An 18,353-nucleotide genomic window follows, 5' to 3' on the forward strand; every position below is an offset into this window, starting at 1 on the left:
GTCTTGTGGCTAGAGCCACACTGTTCACCTGTTGTGTTATTTTCTGCCTGGACTTTACACTTGAAAAAGGTTTATGGCCTGGCACTTAGACTCTAAAGTAGCCTGACAGCGCATTGCAGGTTCGAGTCCCCTTCCCCAGTGGCGTCAGTTCAGAAAAAGCTATTAAGGTATGGCAACATGACTGGTGTCGCGCGCATGCAAGACACCAGTCATGTTGCTCGCGCGCGTGCAAGACACCAGTCATGTTGCCATACCTTAGCAACAGGCATGATACATTTATTTTAAGAGGTAAAAAAAAAAGAATTCCCCCGTTTCTACGGTTTCTTGGACTGGATATGGCAGCCTGGAACGGTTGTTCAAGTGCAGCTAAACTTGGCATGTTTGTGCCACAATTAACAATAATGCATTGCACCTGTGCAGCTGACCTGCGGAACCTGGAAATATACCATTCTGTCAAGATGGGGAGAATACAAGTGTGGAGAATATAATTATAATACCTTTTAACATTATTTAACAACATAATAACCAGCACAGATGGACAAAGCGACATTCATGGTTTTATGTTTAAAATTAACTTTTATTTCCCCTCCTGGACCCAGGGTATGGCAGCTGCATACCTTCCCCACGATCTTTTCTGCGTGTCTCTCCCCATCTCTCTCTCCCTGTCTCCTGTCCCTGACACTATCAATCACAATCAAATGTAGAAAAAGCCACAAAAGATATCTTTAAAAGAAAAAGGTTTATTGCTTGTATTATTATGACCGTCATCATTACTAAAGGACCATGACAGTGTCAGTGCATGTCATTGCATTCCCTGTGACATCGACTTTTCGTCTTTAAACCTTGCCTGAATAACAATGGATAATAAACCAAGCACACTTTGTAAGTGTCGTGTATGTTTTATGCTAGTTTGTAAATCATGCTTTTCTTCAGAGACAATTTGTGCCAAGACTTTTCAAATCAAATCGTGCGTGAAGTAGATTAAAACTTGACAGAAATGAAGCGCACAATGATATTTAGTGTGCTGGTTGACATATTTCAAGCAAGTTTCAAGTCTCTGCATGTTGATTTCCATACTGTACTGAAATGAACACAATCCAATGGCTTCCTCGGAAATTACATAAATCATGGAAAATGGTCTGCGATCCATTTCAAGTATACCGTAGTCAATTGGCTAAACATGGTATTATCATTATTATCATTATCATTTATTACCAGTAAGACGCCTCAGGGCAACAACGCGCCATGTCTTGGCCATCTGGCCAAAGGGATTTGGTTCCCCTGGCATCACAGGGATCTCCATATATGGCAATAAAAGGGATTTGGTTCTTATGACATCATAGTGATGTCAGAGCGTGATGTCAGAGCGTGAGAGTCAATCAACAAAAACGACAAGCGCTACCCAGACAGACAGACAGACTCTCCCTTTTATGCCCATATATGGAGATCCCTGTGATGCCAGGGGAACAAATCCCTTTTATGCCCATATATGGAGATACTGTATGGAGATCCCTGGGATGACAGGGGAACCAAATGCCCGTTTATCGACAACCCTGATGTCCACATCACTGTGACATCACTGTGACTCTGTGCCACACTGGCCAGATGGCCAAGACAGTGATGTGTCAGGGGAACCACAGTATCAGGCGTTACCCGTCCGTTGACGGAGAAGCTGTACCGGTTCTGACAGTAAACTTCGACCGACGGTCGCAATTATTATTGATTGTTAAGGTCATGAAGTTGGTTCCTCCAATAGGTGAATGATGTGTCCATTCATTGATATGGACACGCGTCCTTTCAAAGTGTCCTTGAGGAAGACGCTAACGACTCGCTCAAGTCGCTGTGGATGGAAGACTGTTGTCTAAATACAAATCGTCACCGTCAGGCAGAAACCTTGTATCTCCAAGTTTCAAATTTGTATGTTTTTTTTTCCGTAAATCAAAGCCCTTCTTCATCGTACAAAAGTGTCGCACTAAAGTAGTGAAAATAGCCGATCTACAAGCACACAACGCCTCGCGACGCGAGGCGGTGTGTGCTTGTAGATCGGCTATTTTCACTATTTTAAATCATTTTAAAGATGACAAATAGAACAGGAACAAAGCGGTTTTGAACATGCAAGGTTTCCACCGAGACAACGACGAAATGAGAAAGGGAGAGAGAGGGCATGAGAATCATTGAGAGGGAGAGAGAGAGAGAGAGAGAGAGAGAGAGAGTGAGAGGGGGGGGGGGTAGAGAGATGTCACAATGAAGGAAGGGAAGAAGGGAGAGGTAGAAAAAGAAGGAGTGGAGTAGAAGGAGAGACAGAGGACAGGCTAAGTGACTATGATGTGTTGTGTTGACATGTAGATTTATGGAGCTCGTTCCTCCGCTGACAGTCAACACGTCTGTCAGCGTGCTGAATACTGATGGATGGAAAAAATGTACCAACCTGTGCCTCACCTTGTGAATGATGTTTCATTCCTAATAGTTGGGGCGAATCCGATACTTCCGTGACCGCGAGAGCAAAGGTCCGTTTCTCAATGTTTTTTTCAACTATGAAGGTTAAATAACAAATTGAGTTCCCATGCAGTCCCTCGCAAAAATGCGGGCAAAATGTTTGACAGCTAGGGTAATTTTCAGTCTCATTCACTTACTATACACTATACTATAAAGGAAAATCTGCTTTAAGTGTGATGTGAGGGGTCAAACTACGGGTTTTTAATTATTCCGAATCCATTGCTAGCATTAGTTTTGCACGAAAAACATTCCTTGGGCTAAAAACGGGCAACAAAACTATGGTTTAGTGATGAGTCATCACTTTTCACAGTCTTTTGGGGTCCGTTTTTAGGCCAAGGAATGTTTTTCATGCAAAACAAATGCTAGCAATGGATTCGGAATAATTAAAAACCCGTAATTTGACCCCTCACTTCCCACTTAAAGCAGATTTAATAATATAGTAATGTTTTCCTTTATAGTATAGTGTATAGTATTAAAGTGAATGAGACTGAAAATTACCCTTAACATTAACATTTTGCCCACATTTTTGCGAGGGACATGGGAGCTCAATTTGTTATTTAACCTTCATAGTTGACCAAACCACTGAGAAACGGACCCTTTGCTCTCGCGGATTCGCCCCAACTATAAAGATTGTTTTTAGGGGCATTTCAACTTGATTGTACGGGACAGTGCAGGATAGCAGAGGGAGGATTAGGGGGGAGAGTGGAGGGCAGCGGCTTGCAATATGGGTCACAAACTGGATTCAGACCGATTATGTACAGTAGTTACTGCCTCTTTGCCAGTGGTTCTCACCTTTTTCAGGCCGCGACCCCCAAAATAATGATATTAACTGGGGACCCTCCCCACCCTAAGAACACTAAGAGTTGAGGCACGGTTCTATTGAGAAAATAGCAGATCTACATTGTGAGCACACACACACACACGCACGCACGCACGCACACGCGCACGCACACACGCACACGCACACGCACACACACACGCACTTTAGAAGTGTGCAGATTCCCCCTATAAACTTAAACTGCATGTTGCTTTGTTTACTGTTGAGTGAGAAAACAGTGTTGCAGTGTTGCACATTAAGCTAATCATCCGGGGACCCCCTTCTCACCCCACAGGCTGAGAACCACTGCTCTGTGCAGACCGGGCTGTTGAGCTGCAAGGGGCCCCCCCAGTGGACGCTGCTAACAGCTGTATGCAGTGGTTCTCAAAGTGGGGTCCAGGGGGTCCTTGAGGGGGTTCCAGGGAGTACCCAGGAAAACCATTGACTAGAACAGGGGTCTTCAGCAGGGGGTCCGGGACCCCTAGGGGGTCCTCAGAGTTACTACAAGGGGTCCTCCAAATCTTTGAGTGATTATAACGTTTTTCCCCCCTTTTTTATATGAACCACTTGAACCCTAGTGTCCATATTCTGAGAACTTTAGCTAAAAATAGAAGATCTACAAGCTCACAACGCCTCGCGCTGCGAGGCGTTGTGAGCTTGTAGATAGGCTATTTTCAGCAAAGAGCTTTGGTGTAGAGGGGAAAAAGAGTACAGAGTAGAAGGTCAAGTTTATTAAGTATTGACGGTTCAAGTGGTTAAATATCTGAAAACACAAATTGACATGAATCCAAAATACACTGATGGTTGTGCTGTCAAACAATGAAACTATTGTATATGGAATCTATGAACAGGTTATGGGGGTCCCTGCTTCATCTCTCTCTCAACTAAGGGGTCCTTGGCCTGAAAACGATGAAGACCCCTGGACTAGAACAAAACGTACCCGTTTTGTTTTACACTCAGAGAGTGTACAAATGGAACCAAATGGTCCATTTGTACACTCTCAGAGTCCAGTTACATGTTCAAAATGAAACATCATAATGGCAAATAATCATTGCTTTCTATTCAATCAGTTGTACTAGTCAAGGTATTGATGTAATTTGGTTTAACAATTTACGGACGAGAAGGTTCACACAAAGACTGTCAATGTTTTGTCATTAGAATATTAAAATACATAAATGGTAAATATGGTGCATTTATATAGCGCCTTTATCCAAGGGGCTTTACAGAGATTGTGCATCACATTCACCCATTCACACACACATTCATACACCGATGGCAGAGGAAACCATGCAAGGCACCAACCTGCTCACCGGGAGCAACTAGGGGTTCAGAGTCTTGCTCAAGGACTCTTTGACACCAACTCTGGGGGAGCCCGGATTCAAACTGGGAACCTTTCGGGAACCCTCCTGTTCTAATGACGGTTTCTCTACCCCTGAGCCACTGCCGCCCCTACATATCGTCACTGTTGGGCAGAAACCTCGTATCTCCAAGTTCAAGTTTGTACGTTTTTTCCACCAAGCAAAGCACTGCTTCATCACACAAGGCTGTCGCACAAAAGTAGTGAAAACAGCCGATCTACCGGTACAAGCACACAAACGCCTCGCGGCGCGAGGCGTTGTAGATCTGCGTTGTAGATCTGCTGTTTTCACTACTTAGTTCATTTTTAAAATGATAAATACAAAACGAACGGTCTTGGACATACAAGGTTTCCACCCGACAACAATGATATACATATTCCCATTTTCTCCTGTACCCCCTGCAGTACCCCCACTTGGGTACCCGTACCCCATTTGAGAAACACTGGTCTAACATAATGCCCGTTCTGTCTCCCCCACCAGAGGCTGAAGGCCGCCCTGGCGCACCACCCGGGGCGCCATCGCCAACGGCAACATGAACTCCGATGGGTCACATGATGGAGATGATGTCGTCGCGGCAACAGGAGCAGGCCTCCCACCACCACATGCACTCGCACCCGCACCAGCACCTCCAGGCCCCGCCGCACGCCTACCAGCACCACGGGCACCACCACCCGCACGGCGGGCAGGCCGCACGGCGGCCAGGGCGGGCACCACCACCCGCAGCAAGGCCACAACCCGCACCACAACTCCCACAACCCCCACCTCCACCCGGGGCACCCGGGCCACCAGACCTCGCCACACCACCACGCCATGCACTCGGGCTCACAGGTAGGAGCCACAGACACCTGTTCACCGTAGGGCTGTTCCCTTTTGGCCTGGAAATAAAATCCTGATTTATTTCTCAGAAAAAGGCACGTCAGAGAGAAATAACACTCATTTGGTGTCGGACTCGGGCTTATTATAGCCTATTGCAGAACCTTTAGGGCAGTGTTTCTAACCACTGTGCCTGGGACCTTTGGTGTGCCCCTGAGAAGGGTCAAGTGTGCCCCCTTGAACTGCTTGAAAGCCAGTATTGTATTATTTATCATTTAAAAATGATTTAAACTAGTGAAAACAGCCGATCTACAAGCACACAACGATTCGCACCGTGAGGCGTTGTGTGCTTGTAGATCTGCTGTTTTTCACTACTGTTGTGCGACAGCCCTTGTATGATGAAGCAGGGCTTTACTTCGCGAAGAAACGTACCCGACAGTGACCCATGCAGAAAAAAGGTTGAGAAACACTGCTTTAGGGGATGCTTTAGGAGGACCGGGCTGTTACGTGATTTTTTTGACACGTGCAGGGCTCTAATGAGCGACATCCGTACCGGAATTACACAATCTTTAAAAAAATCTTCCAATTGATTTCAATAAAAATGGATTAATCGCCCAGCCCTACGTTCACGCTTCTTACATAATCGGTAATTGCAACTACTGTATTTATGCGACATTAAAACTAAAGTTTTTAATGTCAAAGACCCCTAGAATTATATTTATTTGACCGCGGATCCCATCCCAAAATATTTTGTTCCAGGGACCCGCCCAAAAGCAAAGATTTTAGTTAAATATATATATGATTTTTTTCTTTTTTTAAATAGCAGATCTACAAGCTTGCAGCATGGCTATCAGTGCCATTCTGTGAGCTTGTATATCTGCTATTTTTCAATAGTTGAAGCATAAAAGAATGGTTAAAGTGGTTCAAATCTAGAGTGATTCCAGGTCTACATGGGTTAATTATCAAACATTTTCAATAAATCACGGAAATCTACAAGCTTGTAGAGCGACTTTCTTTTTTACGCGAATATATATTTTTCTTCCAAGTACAAAATGATTCAATATATGGGCCTGTTTTGAGCCTTGTTCGGCTCCGACCGGCGCTCTGAAAGCCCGCTGGCCAGGAGATCACACGCTAATGGACCATGACTGGATCAAGGTGCCGGTTTTAGAGGGCCCTGTTGAGCAAACACGTTTTTTGGACAAACAGCTATTAGTGGTTACAGTAAAAGTAGGCTTAAAATTATGTTTCACGTCCACCGTAAAGCGCAGGTCAAACACACTTTTCCTTCACTGTGGCCCGGCGCTTGCCAAGTAGTTTTCCTGGCAGACTCTCACAAGGGTCATTTTTTATTCCCTCCCTTTCTCAGAGGTTGGTCAGCCACAGGTCAGAGTCAGAGGCAGGTGGGGCAGGTGGAAGGGGTCACGGAGATGCTGTAAAAAAAGTGTGCGTTATATGGAGGATTCTCAGGACCGGGCCGTTGGAAACTAGTGCCCCCCCACGCCCTTTCCCCGCCGCCAAGCTGCTAGTTACGTGGTCGCAATGTGCTCCAGGTGTCTCAGACAAGGCGAAAGGTTTACAAGAGCAAGTCACGATGACAGACAGACTGCCTTAGCTTAAGTAGCCGTGTAATATATGAGCTACGAATACAGACAGAGCTCGTGTTGTTGTTGTATTTTTCCTCCCTGTGTATTCAGAGACGTTGCCCCCGCGATGTAAAGGACATCAACGTCCTCACGTCGTCAGGCCCCGCGGGCCGACATCCTCGACGATGCCATACATATTAGATGAAGGACTCCCGAGTCATCCAGAAACTGGATTTATGCTCCAAACGTACCATTAAGACATTAAAACAACACTCGGGCTGTATACACAGCGGCCATCAAAGAGCCTTGTATTTTCCGTGGTCCTCATAAAAATGGTAATGATCGGGAGGCTGAAAAACAGCTGACCTTGCCAAGTTTATGTCAAGATCAGTCAGCGCGGCGGCGCAGCGCAGTCAGCGGCGGTGCGGCCCTCTTTGACGGCGTCCACCGGTGTTAGTCTGAGTGGAAGTGGGCGGTGGAAAAAAAGCTTGCTCGCTCTCCGCGACACCTCTTTAACAAGGCGGCGCGGGCCCAGTGAATCAGCCCCAGTCAGTCAGGTTTCCAATCAGTCAGTCAGTGCTAGTCAGTCATTCCTCGACGCCCCCGCGGAACGGGCCCTACAGGACGCGTGTCACGACCAGATGTTGTTTTTAGGGGACGTTGCCAGACTGGGAATAGCCGCGGGAGGTAATATATAGGTGCATGTGTCGGGAGGGGGGGGGGGGGGGGGGGCACTAGACGACGGTGCAGCGGTGACAGTAGACAGGTGGCTTGGCTGCCAGCCAGGCCCTGTCTGAGTCGTGGCATGTCTAGTAAACAGTGTCAGACGTGCCAGCGCGGTCCCCTCAGAGAAGCACCGTAGAGAACTGACCTTGATGTCCTCCTCCTCTCCTCTCCTCTCCTCCTCCCTTGCGTGTCTCAGATGTCCCCGGCCGCCCAGCAGATGCAGCCCACGCAGACGCTGCAGTCTCCGCCCCCTAGTGGCGGGCGGCGGCGGCGGGTGGTGGACGAGGACCCGGACGAGCGCCGGCGGAAGTTCCTGGAGCGCAACCGGGCGGCGGCCACCCGCTGCCGCCAGAAGAGGAAAGTGTGGGTGATATCGCTGGAGAAGAAGGCGGAGGAGCTCACCCAGACCAACATGCAGCTTCAGGTAAAACCATAGACTGTATAAAAGATATGGACAAAGCGAAGCCATTGGTTTCTATGCAGCGCAAATGACACAATATGGGTCCTTGGCATGGGTGTTGCCATCATAGATTGTAAAGGCACCACCAGAGGATGCTATTGGCTTCCAACGGTCACGTGCAACCGCATGGGATACATGGGAGAATGTGGTCGGAGCCTCCCGAAATACAGCACACGAAGTAGAACACAGTCGGCTGGTATTAGTTTAGTTGGCCACGCCCCCCGCAACTTTATCATCAATTTTAACATAAATGGGACCTTATTTTCACAAAACGCATATAATCGTGATTGAAAGGCAATTTTTAACTAGCGATAGGAACCATAAAGAATTTATGAAAATGTTAATTAAGGTTAGAAAACGAAAGGGGAAAATTAATGGGGTCCAATGGAGAACAATTCTTTTTGCGATCGGCCGGGGGGGAAAACTAGCGGCCAATCATAGGAAGTTTTAGTTCCGTATTGGAGTCATTTTAAATCGGCGGAACTATGCCCCTGGGTAAAACGGCAGAGAGAGAGAGAATGCGACCCTCCGCTATAAATGGTAAATTAGATATCGCAGGGGTCTTCAACGTTTTCAGGCCAAGGACCCCTTAGTTGAGAGAGAGATGAAAGCAGGGACCCCCACAACCTTTTCATACATTCCATGTAGTTTAATCATTTGACAGTACAATCATCAGTGTATTTTGGATTCATCAATATGCATCAATACTTAAAAGAACTTTACCTTTCACTCTAGTTGGCTCTTTTTCCCCTTTACACCAAAGCTCTTACAGTTCTCAGAATATGGACACTAGGGTTCAAGTTGTTAATATAAAAAAGATTGGAAGATTCGGAGGACCCCCTGAAGTAACTCTGAGGACCCCCTAGGGGTCCCGGACCCCCTGTTGAAGACCCCTGATATAGCGCCTTTATCCAAGATTGTGCATTACATTCACCCATTCACGCACACATTCATACACCGATGGCGGAGGAAACCATGCAAGGCACCAACCTGCTCACCGGGAGCAACTAGGGGTTCAGAGTCTTGCTCAAGGACTCTTTGACACTAACTCTGGGGGAGCCCAGAATGGAACTGGGAATTGGGAACCCTTTGGGAACCCTCCGTTTTCTAATGACGGTTTCTCTACCCCAGAGCCACTGCCGCCCCCGCTATTTCCGCCCGAAGGGAAACACCATGTCGTTTTTTTCCGTTCCGGGGGGGACGTTTGTTCGCTTCCATTTTTCATTGAACGTAAAAAAGGTCATGAGAAAATTGAAGCGAGACAGGTGTGCAGGTGTTTCCGAAAGTCTGCACAATGGCTTTGTTTTGATTCCGGAGGCATTTACGCTGTAGCATTTACATGAATGGCAGTTTGTGCTGCTGGAACAAAGCGAGGCTTGATAGATGAACTATATCCTACTTTAGATTAGAATCTCGTCTGTTATCTCTCCCCTCTTGTGCAAAGTTGGCAGGCAGCTGTCATAAACCTACTTGGATCAGGAATGTGCGCTGATTCGTAGCGGGGTTCCTGTGAAAGTGGAATCACACAAGAGCTGTACTGTAGTCGGCAAGGGTGTCGCACCAAATTCTGGGCCCTCGGTATAAGGATTCACTGCATTATTTTGTGCTTTAAAGCTATACTATGTAACTTTTTTAATAAAACAAATCTTAAAATTGTCCTAATTATTAAATCTCTAAAGTTTTAGAACACCCACTCTGTTCATTTCAGCTCCCAAAGCCTTTTCTTTATATGTGTTCTACTGAGCCCTGGTGGCTGTGACCGGGGCTGTTTTTCCCGGCAAAATTACGTCATATGCATCATTCTGTACACGTGTCTCCCTACCGGCCAATCAAAGCCCAGATCATACACTGCCGAGCTCTTCAGGAAATACACTGCAGTGTTTACAATGGGCTAGGAGTCTAGCATGTATCTCCCCAACCGAGGCTCGTAGAGGGACACGAAAGACCTCTATGGATAGGTCTCGGCGAGGCGAGGCGGACGCGGTGGTCTGAAGGCCCGGTCCGCGGCGAAAAACGGACGAAAAAAGCAGACGCGACCGCGGTTTGCTATAACGCTACTGACCACCAGTTGAGCAACTTACACAGTATAGCTTTAACTATATTGAAAAATAGCAGATATACAAGCTCACAGTGTGGCACCGAGTGCCGCGCTGCGAGCTTGTAGATCTGCTATTTTTTAAGTCTTTGAAGTTCTCTTTTTTATTTTGAAAAACCTATGCTTCTATATCAGTGGTGCTCAAAACCTTTTCATTTGAAGGACCCCCAAAATTATATGTATTTGGCCACGGACCTCCATCTCAAAATATTTAGTTCCAGGGACCTCTCAGAAGCAAAATTTCAGTTACAAATGTTCGCTTAAAAAATACATATATTCAAAGAGTTGCACACATTTTCACGACTTTTCAAAAATAGCAGATCTACAAGCTCGCAGTGCAGCACTCGCGGTGTTTTTATATCTGCTATTTTTCAATAGCTAAAGTATAAAATAATTAAGGCCCCTCCACCTTGGGCCCTGGTAACTCAGTCCCACTTTCCCCCACCTTGTGACACCCCTGCTAGTGGGTTTATTTCCATGGCATTATGGCTACTTACCTGGTGCTCTTATTCAGAGCAACTTAAAACAACACAGTAGAACAAGCTTCAATACCTGGATCAACATCGTCAAAGTCAGGTCAACAAAGCTCAAAGCCAGCGCTCCTGTGGTCTTACTGGACAGTGGCCGGCGACCACATAATTTGATTCCGGCCGGAGACTTGTTATACAGCATGTCTTCCTCGTCTCTGACCTTAAAGCAGCACTCTGTGTCAAGTCTTTCATGTTTTTCCGGGATTCGAACCCAAAATGCGTCCGCCAAAATATCTTCATCTGAGCTTAGACACAAAGCCTGTTTGGGCAGAGGATATAATGCATTTTGACCCTTCATGCAATACCACTTGTCGACCAGTAGTGGTCGAGGACATGATCTAGATCAAGGGTCTTCAACTTTTCAGGCCAAGGACCCCTTATTTGAGAGAGAGATGAAGCAGGGACCCCCACAACCTTTTCATAGATTCTGTATAGTTTTATTGTTTTACAGCACAATCAGTGTATTTTGGATTCATGTCAATTTGTGTTTTCAGATTAACCACTTGAACCGTCAATACTTAATAAACTTGACCTTTCACTCTGTACTTAGTCTGCTCTTTTTCCCCTCTACACTAAAGCTCTTTGCCGAAAATAGCTTATGGTAATGAAAGTATTCCATAAGTGTAGACAGCTTGTAACACGGTTGACTTGGAAAACATGAAAGTGTTGTTCATAATACTACATTTTCAGTCACAACCTCGACTATTTCTCTTGCTTCAAATGTTTTCAAAAACATTCTTGAGAACAAGGTTTGGTTGTAAATTACATTGTGTGTTTGTTTACATGGCTGTCATGTTGGATACAGCGCAGCCAGGTGCTCTGAGTCTGAGCCTTTGATTAGTCTGTTATTGAGCCGAGCCGTCATTGCCCAGAAATAACACTGCTGAATTCACCGATTGACCCGATCAGAATCAAGCACTCAACCAAGCCGTGTAATAAATTGTTATTATTACACGGCTGTCATACTGAATAAATGTAAGTAAAAAAATAAAAAAAACTGCCTAAAAAACTAAACAAATAACAAAATTACATAAAATAAAGTACAGAGTAAAGAGACGAGCACAATTCTTTTTATCAATCATCATTAATTATATAAATAATATAGTGTATATCATCGTTGTCAGGTGAAAACCTTGTATGTCTAAAACCGTTTGTTTTGAATTTATCATTTTAAAAATGATTTAAACTAGTGAAAACAGACGATCTACAAGCACACAACGCCTCGCACCGCGAGGCGTTGTGTGCTTGTAAATCTTGCTGTTTTCACTACTTTTGTGCGACGGCCTTGCATGATGAATAAGGGCTTTACTTTGCGAAAGAACGTGCAAATTTGAAACTTGGAGATACAAGGTTTCCACTCGACAACGACGATGTGTATTATTAATAAATGTTTTCATTCTAGTTATTAACCAGCGTGTGTGCTGCTGTCTGTGTTTCAGAACGAAGTGACCATGTTGAAGAGCGAGGTGACGCAGCTCAAGCAGCTCCTGCTCACCCATAAGGACTGTCCTATCACCACTATGCAGAAAGAGTCTCAAGGTTACCTCAGTGAGTAGCTGTTCCACACAACATGCAGCACAAACACACAAAACCTCTAGTCTACACCCAAAAACACAGCTTCACCTGCGGTGATGTGCCTTTGTTGTCCTCACCTCACATGAGAGACCGACGACACTGCTGTGAACTGATGAGGCACCCTGGTGGCTGGGCCGGGGCGCTGCATCGCTTTTAAACCATACAGTCTCAGCCACCACCATGCCAGAGGTCTGACACCCGCTGTGGCCTGTGGCTCGCCACCCCCTCCCTTTACGACGTGGGTAGCTCTCTGGGACCAAGCCTCACTGATGGACAATCGGGCAATCCGTTGCCTCTGAAATCCCCTCCTCACTTCCCACCATGAACTGCTGAGGGCTCACAGTGTTCAGGTTGTCTTGGCCTACGGCCCCCCCGGACCACCCTGGACTTACCGTAAAAAACCTCTGGCTAGTGAAACGGCCGCGGGGGCGGCCGGGCCGGGCGGGCCGGGAAGGGCCAGGGCCTGGACTGGACTGTGAGAAGTCCGTCGCTGGTCAGAGTCCCATCCCACTCCTCCCTATAATGAGCTCTGTTTTTCCATGGGTGTGTGTGTGGGGGCGGGGGTGGGTGGGGGTGTACTCCTGTACTGCACTGTACACAACAGAGGACGCGCCGACAGACACTCTGCAGGAGTAAAAGACGTCAGAGAAGTCCGAAGCCCCGGCGGCGGCCCGGGGACGTCCCATGCATATCGTCATTGTCGGGTGGAAACCTCGTATCTCCAAGTTTCAAATTTGTAATTTTTTTTTTTGCAAAGTAAAGCCCTGCTTCATCATACAAGGCCGTCGCACAAAAGTAGTGAAAACAGCCGATCTACAATGCTTGTAGATCGGCTGTTTTCACTAGTTTAAATCATTTTTGAAATGAAAAACGGAAAACGAACGGTTTTGGACATACAAGGTTTTCACCCGACAACGACGATATACTCCCAGGATCCCTCCGAATGATGACCGGGGCCCTGGGCAGTCATGACATCAGAGCCCCGCCCCCTCTGATATGGATACGAGTGACATTTCCATGTAATTAAGGGGCGAGAGAGGGCGGTGTGCGGCTCGGACTCCGGAGCGATGCAGGAAAAAGCAGGCTCACTCCTCTCTCTCTGGCTGAATGGGGCTTTTATACAGCGACGGGACAGACTCTCAGGCGAGGGCGCGACGGGAGAGACTTTAACATTGACGAGTCCCTCCTGTGTGCAGATGTCACTGCCAATATGGGTCCCCGAGTCGTCAGGGATGTTTATGGAGTTTTTATGATTCATCTTTTCTTTTTTTTTTCTCTTTTTTTTTTTTTTTACTTCATGCGTTGTGCACTTATACAGGGCTCTCGGGGGAAAGACAGGTGGTACGACTGTAAATTCAGCGTTCTAGACATGCGCTATAAAAGTCTTGATCTGTTATTGTTATTAAATGTACGACCACACATTTTCTATGAGATTGAAGAGAGTGTTTTTATACTGTGTATATTTTTTGGTGTTTAATAAAGTTGTGTCTTAATGATAACAGGTTTTGTGCGCGTGTGTGTGTGTGCGTGTGTGTGTCTAATTTTGTTGAGAAATTATTGATCTGCTATGAGCAGTATGGGAAGAATTCAGGGTTCGTGCACGCACGCACGCACACACGCAGGCAGGCACACATGCACGCGCGCACACACACACACACACACACACACACACACACACACACACACACACACACACACACACACACACACACACACACACACACACACTTGATTGATTGATTGATTGATTGAAGGCTTTATTAGAAGTTTGCATAGGAAAATGTACAGATTCATGACGGTACAGTTCACTGGTACAAGGTCTACTAAAAGGAGATCCATGAAAAGACTAAGCTTATTTCAACAGGAAACCATTAAAGTATCTCATATAACATTGAATGACAGACAAATAGAACACAGTACTATGCAGTAGATATGTAAAGAAAAAAAGAAAACAGTAGGTCTATACAATCAGTAAGTACAGTATATACAATATATACAAGGAAGGGGCAGGTAACAGTAAGTCTAAACAATCAGTATGTACAGTATATACAAGGAAGGGGCAGGGAGGGTAGGGTTGGGCTGGGCTAGGTTTTTACCAGTTGTGAACGGCTGCTGCCTGTAAGTGGTTTTTTAGGGCAATTTTAAAGGATGCTAGTGATCCACACTCCTTTATGGCCTTCGGTAAGGCATTCCACATTTTTGTGGTGTAGCAGAAGAACGAGTTCGACCCTTTCTTTGAGTTGACTCTGGGTTGAACGTGATCTGTGGCACTGCCTCTGGTGTTGTAATTATGGACATCCTTAACGTTTTTAAAGTATTTTGACAGGTACTTGGGTATCATAGTGGTGTAGTGTATCTTGTACACCAGGCCCATTGCAAGTTGCTGTACTCTGTCATCTACTCTGAGCCACCCCACTCTTAACTGGTGAGTAGCGGTGAGGTGAGTCTGATTGGGAAGGTTAAGCAGGACCCTAATTAGTTTATTTTGGGCTGTTTGGAGTTTAGTTTTTAGGGCTTGTGGGGCGTCACGATACCATACGTGGACTCCATAGTCAAAGAGGGGCTGGATTATTGCACCAGCTATGGTCTTCAGTGTGTTGAAGTTGACCATTGGGGCGATCCTCTGTAGGAAACGAGTTTGTTGGTTGATTTTTTGTATTACTTTTGAAGTCATCTTTTCGCTGGAAAGATTAGCTTCAAGGATACATCCTAAGTAGGAGATTTCGTTTTTTCGTGTTATGACCTTGTCACCCACTTTGATTGTGAAGTTCTCTACCTTTTTGAGGTTATGATTTGATCCAAAGAGGATGGACTCGGTTTTGCCCAGGTGAATTGATAATTTGTTGTCGTTAAGCCATGTGCAGATCTTACTCAGTTCAGAGTTAAGTGTCTTTTCAACCTGCAAGTGGTCCTTGCCCGAGACTAGGAGAGCCGAGTCATCCGCGAACAGGAACAGGTTGCAGTCGCAAGCAGATGCCATGTCGTTCACGTATATTAGGAACAACAGAGGTCCCAGTATGCTACCTTGGGGAACTCCACAGCTTACTGGGAGGGGGGGGGACAGGGTACCGTTAATCTCCACCACCTGTTCCCTCCCCACCAGGTAAGATTGCATCCAGCTCACTGCTGCGCTGTCAAGACCGATGGCTTTTAGTTTCTCAATCAGAATAGCATGATCCACGGTGTCAAATGCCTTCTGGAGGTCCATCATGACCATGCCACTATACTTGCCCTGATCCGCTTCGCGTTTGATTTGGTCAGTCAAATAGAGAAGGCATGTGTCAGTGGAATGGGATTTTCTGAATCCAGATTGGAACTCGTAAATCAGATTATTCTCATCGAGATATCTTGCAATCTGTTCGTAGACTATTTTCTCCATGACTTTGGATATGGAGCTAAGAATGGAAACGGGGCGGTAGTTTCCAGGGTCTAGTTTGCTACCTTTTTTATGCAGGGGGGTTACTTTTGCTAGTTTGAAGTCCTGGGGGACATGACCCTGTTCGATGGAAAGGTTAATTATGTGGGTAATGATTGGAGCAATGGTGGCGGCTGAATCTCTGAGAAATCTAGCTGGGATTTTATCAAGGCCAGTGGCCTTGTGTTGAGGTAGGGCGCTCAATTTTTTAAACACTTCATCAGTTGTCACTGTGGAAAGTTTAAAGCTGTCTTTACTGACGCCCAGTTTTTTGTAGAATGTATTAACAAATTCTTCACCATACCGCCCAGATGGGGCGACCAGTCTTTTGACCAGTGAACGGGCTGTGGTGGTAAAGGTTTTGTTAAAATGGGTAGCCACTTCACCTTTGTCAGAAATGAGAGCGGCGTCCGTTTTGATGTTTATGTTGTGGCATATGGTTTTTGATTTTAAGCCTAATTGGTTGTTAAGCAACTTCCATAGGTCTCGTGGGTTGTTTTTGTATTCATCGATTTTGTCGTCGATGTAGTTTTTTTTGGCGGATCTAACTAGGGCGGTTGTCTGGTTTCTAAGTCTCTTGCATTGAGCAGTAAGATGCTCAATGTGTTTTTTGAGGTCATGGTTGAATTTTTTCTTGAGCTTTTTGCAGCACTTTCGTTTTTCATCGTATTTTTTGTCTCTGAGTCTAGCTGATTCTGCAATATCTGAGTTATACCATGGCTCTTGGCGGGCTTTAACCCTGGTGGTATTCAAGGGGGCCACGTCGTCTAGAGCATCGGTCAATTTGGTTTTAAAACCGCACCATGCTTCCTCGACATCTGTACACTGCAGCTCTGGGGAAAAGTCTACACCCGCTAGTTTGAGATTAAAAGCCTCACTGGAGTAGTTCTTCAGGCTTCTAGCAACGACAGTTCTGTGGCCACTAGCTTTGGGTTTGTGTATTTTTCGGGTAGAGTAGATCATATAATGATCACTAAGACCGCATACAATAGCCCCGCTAGCGGTGACTTTGGACTTGTCAGTGGTTACGACGAGATCTATGAGGGTTTGAGAGTGCTCTGTCACCCTGGTGGGTACTGTGACAAGCTGAGTGAGGCTGTATTGCTTGCATAACCCATCAAAGGACTTGAACATGGGTGCGTCTTTACGCAAAATGTCCACATTCCAGTCGCCCAAAATGTGACACTCGGTACCGTCCACCTTTGCTAAGCTCTCATCAAACAGCTCAAAGAAATCATTCTGATCAGGTGGTCTATAGACAGCGCATATTAGTATGTTTTTGGCATGTTCAAAGATTACCTCAATCCATACAGTTTCAAGTGAACTGTGGTGTAAGTCTGGACGGGGGACAAAATTGACATCATTGTGTACATACATGCAAACTCCGCCTCCATACCTGTTTCTATCATTCCTGATTACAGTATAGTTGGCAATTTCAATGCTAGCATCCGTAAACGAGTCATCAAGTTTAGTTTCAGAGAAGGATAAAATCTTTGCCTTACCGTCATGAAACATTCCCTTAATTAACTCCAGTTTTTTGGGATTCAAGCTATTGATGTTCAAATGGACATGATGAAGTCCTGGTTTGGCAAAAACAACAGAGTGCATGTTCTCTGTAGTAATCGAGCCATCGTCGTAGCTGGGGGGCTCTTTGTCTACGACCGAGACAGGAAAGTTTGTCGTGGGGGGGAGGTGGTCATCATAGTCCGGTTGTAGTTGAGGCTGAAGTGGGGGAGCGGGGGTGGGGGTGGGGAGCTCAGGTTCCTGTGTCGACTGTGAGCTCAAACAGGAGGAGATCCATGCCTTTTCGACCGCACGGGGGGTCGGTGTAGCGGCGCCGACAGCTTCAAAGCCAAGATATTGCGCCAGCCACGACTGATCACGATCCCTGGGGGGTGGCGGGACCAGCGGGGGGGCATCCGGCTCGACGGACATCTCCGGCGATCCAGCGGCTGCGAGCTGGGCACCAGCATCCTCGGTGACGAGGGGGGGCGGCAGGGGGACATCCTCGGTGACGAGGGGGGGCGGCAGGGGGACATCCAGGGGGACATCCAGGTCCACGTCGGCGCTGTTGTTATCGGGCGGCGGCTCGAAAACCACGGCCGCGAGCTGGTCACAAGTAGCCTCAATGTTGGGGCTTTGCTGTAGAGAGCCGCGTGGGCAGCCATAGCACTCGTAACCAGTAGAACCCGTATCGATGTTACCACCGCTGGGGTTCTTTGTCTCCGAAAGCAGTTGTTGTTCCCTCGTGAGACGGGCGGCTTGCCGAGTGACTACGGGCCCTGGATGAACCTCAATATCACCAGAAAGAAGCAGAATAAAGTAAATGATGGACCGCCTGTCCATTCTGCCTATCTGGGGTTTGTTCTTAGTCAGCAGCAGCGACCCAAGGACCGTCAGTTTACCGAAGCCGAGATGTTTTGGCTCCGATCCAACGTGAAGGAAAAAAAACACTGCGTGATTCCTCTCCATTCCGCACGTT

At 46.4% G+C, this 18,353-nt stretch overlaps 1 protein-coding gene across 1 annotated transcript in view; it reads left to right on the forward strand.

Moving 5' to 3' along the window:
• creb5b (cAMP responsive element binding protein 5b) overlaps positions 1 to 18,353 on the forward strand; it is a gene marked incomplete at both ends in the record, with an annotated part of 123,342 nt that overhangs the window by 103,165 nt on the left and 1,824 nt on the right. Inside the window, 6 exon segments of the mRNA XM_080749172.1 lie at positions 5,152 to 5,181; positions 5,183 to 5,212; positions 5,214 to 5,360; positions 5,362 to 5,499; positions 7,993 to 8,220; positions 12,321 to 12,429. Of these exon segments, the coding sequence (XP_080605298.1) occupies positions 5,152 to 5,181; positions 5,183 to 5,212; positions 5,214 to 5,360; positions 5,362 to 5,499; positions 7,993 to 8,220; positions 12,321 to 12,429 (682 nt within the window).

Source organism: Nannobrachium achirus (assembly GCF_963921795.1).
Source record: "Nannobrachium achirus genome assembly, chromosome: 2".
In the NCBI taxonomy this organism is placed as follows: Eukaryota; Metazoa; Chordata; class Actinopteri; order Myctophiformes; family Myctophidae; genus Nannobrachium; species Nannobrachium achirus.